The 10,580-nt window shown below is 40.0% G+C and overlaps 1 protein-coding gene across 1 annotated transcript in view; it reads right to left on the bottom strand.

Moving 5' to 3' along the window:
- Positions 1-3,408: 3,408 nt before the first annotated feature.
- HPRT1 (hypoxanthine phosphoribosyltransferase 1) overlaps positions 3,409-10,580 on the bottom strand; it is a 39,803-nt gene continuing 32,631 nt past the window's right edge. Inside the window, exons 7-10 of the mRNA XM_015561322.1 lie at positions 6,972-7,054; positions 5,470-5,516; positions 4,650-4,726; positions 3,409-4,127 (exon numbers count right to left, since the gene is read on the bottom strand). Of these exons, the coding sequence (XP_015416808.1) occupies positions 4,080-4,127; positions 4,650-4,726; positions 5,470-5,516; positions 6,972-7,054 (255 nt within the window). The 3' untranslated portion in view covers positions 3,409-4,079. The remainder of the gene's footprint in view (positions 4,128-4,649; positions 4,727-5,469; positions 5,517-6,971; positions 7,055-10,580) is intronic.

The following is a 10,580-nucleotide window of genomic DNA, read 5'->3' as shown; positions in this document are numbered from 1 at the left end:
AACTACTTGCAGAATGGCTTAGAGGTGCTTATGTCTTTAAAAATGCAAAGAAAATCTTTTCATTCCTTACTTTATTTTTATTTCAATTTTATTAAATTTATTTTTATAAATTGTTTATTTTTAATTTTTTATTAATTTATTGGGGTGACATTGGTTAGTAAAATTATATAGGTTTCAAGTATACCATCCTATCTAATAAAGACATGATATGCAAATTGACCCTCACTCCAACACACAAGATGGCCACCCCCATGTAGTCAAAGATGGCCACCACAAGATGGCCAGCAGGGGAGGGCAGCTGCGGGTGATCAGGCCAGCAGGGGAGGGTAGTTGGGACCAGGCCTGAAAGACAGAGTGGTTAGGGGCAATCATGCAGGCAAGCAGGTGAGCGGTTAGGAGCCAGCAATCTCGGATTGCGAGAGGATGTCTGACTGCTGGTTTAGGCCCGATCCCGCAGGCAGTCAGACATCCCCCAAGGGGTCCTGGATTGGAGAGTGTCAGGCTGTGCTGAGGGACACCTCCCCATGCACAAATTTTGTGCACTGGGCCTCTAGTTGTTTAGAATTAACATCACTATGTTTATGTTGTCTCTTGACATAATTGTTCCTCTTCCCTTTCTCATAAACATCATTGTCTTTGTATCCTCATTGGAACATTATTTGGGTTTCTGCCTGAATCAGTGCTTCCCAAATAGCTATTCTTTGATCGCAAATAAATGCTTGTTGCTTCTCACTTTAAACTGCTTTTTATTTTTAGGTTAACAGTCACCATCTCAGCAACTTTTGCATTTGTTATTCCTACTGCAAGGAACTATCTACACCTAGCCCTTCATGTGGCTGGTTTCTTTTCCATTCAGTTGAAGCTCAAGCAAGACATTCCCTAACCACCTAACATATGGTGCCTACTCCTCATCCCTACCCCCATCCTGCTACATTGCTGTTTTAGGTTCTGCACAGCCTGCCACTATTTGAAATTCTTATTTACTATCCCTTTGCCCAACTAGAAGGAAATCTTCATGAAACCACCTTTCCCTGTCTTCCCCAAGACCTGGCCCATGGAGGATGCTCAGTATGTTTCTAGAATCTCAAATGTAGGAAAGGACATTAATTGATTAGCTTTCCAAGCTAATTAATTAGAGCAGTAGCCAGATTATCTATAAATCCTTTATACATGGAATTAAAATGGGGACCTACCTATATTTATAGGTATAGTACACATATAATATTCTAAGCATTCACCGTACAAGAAAAAAATGATGGGTTCAATACATATGAATTTTCCAGGTCACCACCTCTTCTTTAATCACCAACATTCCCTTGGATAGTAACATTCCTAAAACAGATCCCAAGCTTCCCTATCTCTTATAATCAAGCAAATTTCATTTTCCTTTCCTTACGAGCATCCCTTATTATACAGAGCTGTAATGAAAGTATAGCCCTTAGGGGTTACTGAGGTGTGACATTTATGACCATTTGCTCCTATACTAAATGAAAAAATGGCCCCAAGAGGCTACAACTTTTTTCATTTTAATATCTTTTTCTACCTTTGACAGACAGTTCTCCTGAAAATTACTGCTGTTGCTGTCAGCATCTCCCTTCCCCCATCTTATAAAGGGACTATATTCTGCTCAACATTGGTTAAACAAATAAAATATTAGAGTTGTATGCCCAAAAATCAGGTTAAAGAAGGTCTGAGGAACATTCTTATTAGAAAAGTACATGAGCTTTAGGCGATTCCTTCCTAGCTGTTAGCTAGATTTCTTGTTGGGTTTGCCAACCAGCTAAAACATTACTTAACCAGAAAGTAAAGAGCTTACATGAGACAGAAGGAGAAACAGTTCAGCTTCTTCATGATACTGTAGCAGGAATCAGACAGATTTGGGGTTAAATCTCTGCCTCTTACTAGCTATGCACCTAACATCTCAAAACATTCATTTTTGAAGTAGCAACTAATGTTTATGAAATACTTGCTATGTCCCAGGTCACTGTCCTATTTTACCTGTGCTATCTAATCTAATTAATTCTCACAATAAGGCTGTGAAGGAGATAGCATTATCCACATAAGTCAGTGGAGTAAACTAGTCCCAAAGTAACCCAATGTCTTATAACTATATAAGCCACGGTCAGGACAGTCTAAAACCAAGCTCTTAGCTATTCATTATTTCAACAATTTGAGCTTCTACTATCTTTGAGAGACTAGGTAAACATACATCAGTGAACAAGACATACAAATTCTTGCCTTCCTTATGGAACTTACATTTTAAGATGTGGGTGGGGGGAGACAGTGAGCAATAAATACAAATGTAAATTATACAGCATGTTATTAGGTTACACCACTCAAAATTGCCAACACCCAACTACCTTTACCTACAAAAATGATAATTTCATATGGTTCAACGTAATAAAGATGGTGAGTGCAACTGAAGAGATTGGGTAAGGAAGATTAGCAATGGGAGGAAGATTAGTTGTAAATTACTCCAGTGAGGTGACATATTGGAACAAGGGTGGGGGGAAGAATCAGCAGTTATATTGAATACTACACTCACATGTGGTAACACTGACCTCAACTTCATAGGGTTATGAAGATCAAATGAGGTAACAAAAATGAAAAAGTTTTATTAACTAGAAAGTTCTAGGGCAATAACAAATTATTATTTAAAGTTCCCTACTTTGCTGCTGGGAGTTGCAGCAAACTTTTTAAGCTATAAATATAGCTAGATGGCTTACAAGTTGCTAGTTCATACCTTACCTGGAACAGAGAAGAAATTAAGAGGTGTTTTTTTGTTTGTTTGTTTTAAATCTTTTTTTCCTCCTCCCAGAAAACAAAAGGTATTGTTGTTGTTATTCTTTAGTCTATACCAGTGGTCGGCAAACTGCGGCTCGCAAGCCACATGTGGCTCTTTGGCCCCTTGAGTGTGGCTCTTCCACAAAATACCGACTTCTGCGCATGGGCCACGAAGTTTCAATCGCACTGTACATGCGTGCCCACACGTGGTATTTTGTGGAAGAGCTACACTCAAGGGGCCAAAGAGCCGCATGTGGCTCGCGAGCCACAGTTTGCCGACCAGTGGTCTATACAAAGAAGGTAATCGTACATGTCTGAAAACAAATTGTTGTGATGCAGATGAGATTACAATCTAAACAATTTCCAACAGAATTCCAAGAGAAAGTCATATCATTTTAGCATAGTAAAATGTAGTAAGGTATACCATTTGTATGAAAGTTAATGTCTCTGAAGCAGGTAAGAATTTTGCCAGTTCCACCTATCCATTCTATCAGACAATCATCATTCGCCATGCTTGGTAAAGATTACAATTAAACTAGTTACTAAAACTTAACAGACAAGGAAAAGGAAAACAAAAGAAAACTACACTAGGTTAATTTGTAGAGAAATGATAGGTATGCATAGTTTCTTTTAAAGAGACAGCCTTTATTTTAAGGATTTTTACACTGATGAATTCAAAAAGTGGTAATGTTATTCTGGAATTTATTGATTTGTATTTAAAAGGAACTGTTGACAAAGATTCACTGAAAATAATGTGAACAAGCGGGAAAATAAAGTTAATAATACTGAAACACTACTTAAATAATTCCAGGACATATGGTTTATCTGATATAACAATATCTCTTAGGTGCTGTCTTAGATATAAAACCTGACTGCTTTTTACTTTTCTAAACACACAGTGGTATAATTAACAATATTCAATCATTCTGTACTTTCCTGAATATATAAAAATCAAAATACCAATTAAAAACTAATATATCTTCTCTTTAAATGTTTCTTACAGATACAATTTCAATATTTTTATTCAATAGTGGTGTGGTTTAAGAGATTTTTCATTCACAAGTCAAATAACAATCCACCCAAAGGAAACTGATAGTCTTTAGGCTCATAGTGCAAATAAAGAGTTCAGGAATGCAGCAACTGACATTTCTAAATTACAAAACATATAAAATTCTTAGAAGATACATGCAATAAGCTCTACTAAGCAGCTGGCCACAGAACTAGAACATTTGATAACTTTACTGGTGATTTCAATAGGACTCCAGATGTTTCCAAACTCAACTTGAACTCTCATCTTAGGCTTTGTATTTTGCTTTTCCAGTTTCACTAATAACACAAACATGCTAAAAAATAAAAATCCAGAAATTCACATTAGAAAAGTGTGGTCTGAAGTGAAAGGCAAGAACAGCAATTTGCATACTTTATAAGAATAGTATTATGCTGCAGGCATTTTTACTAAACAGAGGTTTGTGTAGTCTTACTAATCTTCCTCACTTATGCTCATAAATTTATTCTCAGAACTCCTGCCTCGATAGTAGGAGGCGGGTATTTGAAGGAGAGTGAATTAAAAGACTTAAACTAGTTCATTTACTTCTTACTTATGAGCACATCTATCATCTGAAATAATAATGGGACAGTTAGTGTATATTAAAGCTGTTCAACTATTTCAGCCAGAAAGAAGTGTCACCCTAGCTTGGCCAAGTTCCAGCTCTAAGGACGTCTTTACTTGACTTCAGCTTTATGTGACTAATGGGAACCATCAGTCTGTTCAAATTATGAGGTGCTGGAAAGAGAAAACAATTCTCTTTCGTAAATTTTTATATGGGTTCTGAAAAATGATAGTGAGAAAAAGAAGTTTTACTTACGTTCAAATCCCTGAAGTATTCATTATAGTCAAGGGCATATCCTACAACAAACTTGTCTGGAATTTCAAATCCAACAACTAAAAGGAATCATAATTCATCATTTAGATACAGAAAATATCACTTTTTTAAAAAATATTTTTAAATTTTACTTGAGATAGAGAGAGAGGGGGGAGGGGGAAGGAGGGGGGAAGGAGGAAGAGAGAAAGAAAGGGGGGGAGGGGGAGAGAAAAACAGAGAAACATCCAGCCATTGTTCCATTGTTCCACTTATTTATGCATTCACTAGTTAACCACTGTATGTGCCTAACTATGGATTAAACCCACAACCTTGGAGCATCGGGATAATGCATCAACCAATTGAGCTACCCGGCAAGGGCCAGAAATCATCACTTTCATATCAAATGTGCCTTCTCTACAAATATTCTCTAATGTAACTCTAAACCATCCTATCCTACATAATAAAGGCTAACATGCAAATCAACTGAATGGCAGAATGACCGGTCACTATGACACACACTGACCACCAAGGGGCAGATGCTCAACGCAGGAGCTGCACTCTGGTGGTCAGTGTGCTCCCACAGGCTCATGGCTGGCGAGGGCAGTGGAGGTGGCAGGAGCTTCTCCCACCTCTGTGGCAGCGCTAAGGATGTCTGACTGATGGCTTAGGCCCGCTCCCTGCAGGGATATCCCCCAAGGGCGCAGGCCGGGCTGAGGGACTCTCCCCGAGTGCACAAATTTTGCGCACTGGGCCTCTAGTTTCATTTATAAAATTAGTTTGGGTTAAAGATAGCTAAATGATTGACAGTAAGTAATTCACTTACAGTCTGGTCTATATCCAACACTTCGAGGGGTCCTTTTCACCAACAAGCTGTTAATTTAAAAATGTGACATGTGACATATATAGACACTACAGAGCATTACAAAAGAGAACACTAATGTTCTGAAACATGGTTTCATCTGAAATTAGCATACCATGGTCAGTTTTAACATACCCAAAGAAAGTCTATGAAACCGAGAGCTAAATAAATCACAGGGATCACTGGGCAGGGGCAGCGATGAGTTCACACTACAGATGAGGCCTTTGATTGATCTCTACCTGGAACATGATGGACTGTTCTGAGAGCTGCACCCCAACTACCCACGCATCCATCGTAAGACAGCTAATCAGGAAGATAAATGGGTGGGGAGTGCCAATGAGCAAAGAAAAGATAAGTGCTCTCAGTCCAGAATCCCTAGAAACACAATCCCTAAGCCACAAAGAATGTAGGAGGGGTGAGCATCACCTTTCAAGACTTTTAATAGTTTGCTTACAAAGAGGAATTCTAGGTTAAAAAGTAACTAGCATGCTAAAGGAGGTAGTATTTATCTTTGAGAGCAAAAACTGCAGGTAGGATGAATCAACTCTAACAAAAGCTAATTTTGTAACTCAAGTGCTGCATGCTGAAATTTTTAGCCATTAAAAAAAGTGGTAGATGGTACTTTGAAAGCCTCGTTGTGTGTTAAAGGAAGTCCCAATAAAACTTATGACTTCATACCTTCCTAGATAAATATATTTAAAGAGCTGGAGAGGACCTAAAGTGATTCTCAACCTTAGCTGCACCTGAGAACTTAAAAAAAAAAAACAAAAAAAAACCTCAACTACCCAGGCCACACCCCTGACCAATGACATCAGAATCATTGGGGATGGGACACAGACATCGGTTGTGGGTTTTTTGTTGTTGTTTGTTTTGTTTTTAACTCTCAGGTAATTTCAATGTGCAGCTGAATGAGAATCACTAGCCTAAGCCTTAGCCTCCAAGGGATCATCTATTCAAGTCCTTCATGATTCTCTTCCAGTCATTAAATAGAGGGTATGTCTGGACTCAATTTCCATATAGAAATTTTTAAAAAGTCATTCACAGAAAAACCCATCCCTCTAACTACACTCACTCAGGAACACTCCAGAAATGATATCAGCAAACTCAGTGCCAGCTATACTAAGAGTTCAGTGGAAGTTGGCACTTCATATGCTTATAGATCTGAATGTTTAATAAAGGTCCATCTGTAAGGCATGACTGTAGCTCGTTTTTTAAGTAATTTCCATGCTTTAAATGGATAACCACTCCAGAGAAGATACTCAAAGAGCCAATAAGCAAATGAAAAGAATCTCAAGATCATTAGTCATAAGAGAAATGCACAATTATTTACAAAGGACACTGAGTTTGAGATCACATTACTTTTTGAAGATAAAACGGCCGTTGAGAACATTTACCCTAACACAGGAGCAATTCCTTAATCCTCTTTCAAATGAAGAAAATATCCTATGACAAAATGTTATATATACCTTGCGACCTTGACCATCTTCGGATTATGCTGCTTGACCAAGGAAAGCAAGGTTTGCATTGTTTTGCCAGTGTCAATTATATCCTTAAAAAAAAAAAGACATTTCTATGGTAAATAAAACCATCATAACTTTAAATTCAGTCATTCTATAAACACAACATACCCAAACTTCATGTATAATTGGAACAATGCCAATTTTTTCAGTGCAGTAATTCTCTCCACAATTCATACACTAGATATTCTAGAATCTGTAAATAACCTGGCTCTCAGCAAGCAGTAGGAATGCCAGTCCTCAGGACTGGATTTTTGTAGGCACCAAGAGGTCAATGAAACTAATTTTATGTGTGTGTGTGTGTGTGTGTGTGTGTGTGTACATGCATTTGTTATTTGAGAATTATGCTCTGCCCTCCATTATAAAAAGTACTTCAGATTTTTTTCATAAATTCAAGATTGGGATGCTCTCCCCTCTAACTCTCAGATGCACACTTTTGGAAACTCTGCTTAATACCATCTTAAAAGTATCCAAATTAATAAGGTTTTACTATATAAAATGTCTTTATGTGAAAGTGAATCTTAGTAAGTTAATCAAAAGTAGGACATTATGCAAAACAAGACCATCTCTAATTGGGAAAAGACAGGTAGGAGGGACGGAGCTGCAGGCCCCAGGGAGGGCTGGGAGGCTGGGAGCATGAGTCACTCTGCAGCACTCATCTGCCTGCCGGAGGAGGAAAGAGCTGGCCTGGCCAACGGGCACCATAAAAGGCGAGGCCGATGGAGGAGGTGGATGCACCTAAAAGATACCCTTTTAAGAGAAACACAAATCCCGTGAGAGCTGCCTGAGGGATTATCCAGGCCTTCCACCTCCAGGACCCGGCCCTTGGGGTTGGGACTATAGCTACAGAAACACACAAACCAAAGCCTCCTTTGCTTTCTTCTTTGTTTGTTTTAGCCTCACCCCGGGATATTTTTTCCATTGATGTTTAGAGTGAATGGAAGGGATGGGGGAGAGACAGAGCATTGATACGCGAGTGATACATCAACTGGTTGCCTCTTGCATGCGCCCCAACCAGGGCCTGGGAAGGGAGAAGCCTGAAACCAAGGTACATGCTCTGGACTAAAATTGAACCCGGGACCCTTCAGTCCGCAGGTCGACACTCTATCCACTGAGCCAAACCGGCTAGGGCTGGGAAAGTATTTCTTAAACCATACCTTAATGCTCTTCAATGAAAATACTCTCTACAAATGGTATAAACCAGTGCTTCATAAAGTGGGGTTTGTAAGACATCAGAAATATCATGGCTGGAGACTAGTAAAAAATGCAGATTTTTGAGCTGTAGCAGACAGAATTCTGTTCTGATGGTCTCCAAGACACTCCTGCCACAGGTGTGTACACCAGGAATAATTCCCTCACAAAAGAGGGAACTGTGAAAATGACAGGATGGTCACTCCCTGATTAGGTTATATTGTGCAACATAACTGTAAGAGACTGGAGAGCAATTCTCCTGCTGGTTTTGAAGAAGTCAACTGCCATTGTGAGAGGACCATGTGCTACGACATGAAGATAGCCTTTAGGAGCTGAGAACAACTCCTGCTCAGCAAAAAAAAAATGGAGCCCAGTCCTGCAACCACAGGTACTAAATTCTACCAACAACCTGAATGAACATGGAAGAGAACCATAAGCCACAGGAGCCCCAGCACTGATTCAGCATGGTGAGACCCCGAGCAGAGGACCCAGCTAACCTGTATTTGTACTCCTGACCCACGTAAACTGATATAATAAATTTGTGTTGTTTAAATCTGCTAAATTTGTGGTAATTTATTAGGCAGCATTACCCCAGAGAAAATAAATCAATCTCAAGTGGAATTAATGAATCTACATTTTAAGAAAGCAACCCATTCCCAGGGATATTCATGTACACAAAACCTTTCAAAAGAGTTATCATTTGTTTATCTTTTAATCTATAAGCTAAAGTTTCTAAATAACCTTAAAAACAACAAAAATAAATTCAGGTTTACAGTTGCTCTTAAGCCTTAAACTATTTTACATAAAAGAATGAGAATTCATTCCATTGGTCGGAGTATAAAGTATATAGCACTTTGATAAGTAATTTGGCAATCTAGATACATAAAAGCCTAAGTGACCGGCCAATCGGCCAGTAGCTATAATGCACACTGACCACCAGGGGGCAGACACTCAATGCAGGAGCTGCTAAGCTGTGCTGACTTGGCAGCTGAGGTTCTCAGGTGACGCTCCAGAACCAGAGAGGAGGGAGCCCGATTCCAGGGTGCGTCACCCAAGAACCGCCCTCTCGCAATCTGGGATGCCTCGGGGGATGTCAGAGAGCCAGTTTCTGCACGATCCCTGCAGGACAGGCTGAAGGACTACACAGGTGCATGAATCCATGCACCAGGCCTCTAGTAATAGTATAATTGAAAATGTACAAATTCTACAACCCAGTCATTCTACTTTTAAGTGCCTGTATCTAGAAGGAACTCACACAAATGTGCACTGGGACATGAAAAGGGTACTCTTAGCAGCCCTGTTGTAGAAGGAAAAACTGCAAGCAATCTCGCCATTTGTAGGGCATAAATTGGTTGATTCGTACACTGCAATGCTATGTGGCATTTTTACGGACAACTGACTCTATATATGTCAAAATGAATAACCTCAAAACCAATCTTGAGTGAAAATAACAAGTTGTAAGAGAGAATATGTATAATGTGGCACTATATAAATTTTTTAATCAAATATATATTGTAGCCCTGGCTGGTGTGGTCCAGTTGGTTGGGTGTTGTCCACAGGTTGCCAGTTTGATTTCCAGTCAGGGCTCATGCCTGGCTTGCAGGATAAATCCATGGTACAAGGCATGCAGGAGGCAGCCCATCGATGTTTCACTCTCACATCAATGTTTCTCTCTTCCTCTCTCTCCCCCCCCTTCCCTTCTCTCTCTAAAAGTCAATTAAAAATGTGTGTGTGTGTGTGTGTGTGTGTATGTATGTATATTATAGGCCCAGTGCATGAATTTGGGGGCCAATTGGGCCAGGAAGCCAAAGGTTGGCCAGCCGGCCCTGCCCCCAATAGGGTTGAGGGGGCGATTTGGGGTGGGGCTGGCCAGGAGTAGGGGCCGCCCAGTTGGCCAACTGCAGTGCACATCATAGCAACCAGTCATTCCAGATGCTTCGCTTTTATTTGTATCTAGATACATGTATGCAATAGAAGCATTAAAAACATTCATGTGAATAATACACATTAACTTTATTCTTTTAGAGAGAAGAAAGATGAAAGGAGAGGGAGAGAAATAGAAACATTGATTGGCTGCCTCCTGAACGCACCCTACTGGGAATCAAACCCTTAACCTGGGGAAGTGGCCTGACCTGGAATGAACCGGTTACCTTTCAGTGCATGGGATTATGCTCAACCAACTGAACCACAAGGGCCAGGGCTAATAAACATTAACTTTAAAGAAAAAAAAGCCCAGCCAGTGTGGCTCAGTGGTTGAGCATCAACCTATGAACCAGGAGGTCAACAGTTCGATTCCCAATCAGGGCACATGCCTGGGTTGCAGGCTTGGTCTCCAGTCGGTGGCGTGCAGAAGGCAGCCGATCAAGT

This window comes from Myotis davidii, unplaced genomic scaffold (genome assembly GCF_000327345.1).
Source record: "Myotis davidii unplaced genomic scaffold, ASM32734v1 scaffold237, whole genome shotgun sequence".
Classification (NCBI taxonomy): domain Eukaryota; kingdom Metazoa; phylum Chordata; class Mammalia; order Chiroptera; family Vespertilionidae; genus Myotis; species Myotis davidii.
This window is presented reverse-complemented; position numbering and strand designations above follow the sequence as displayed.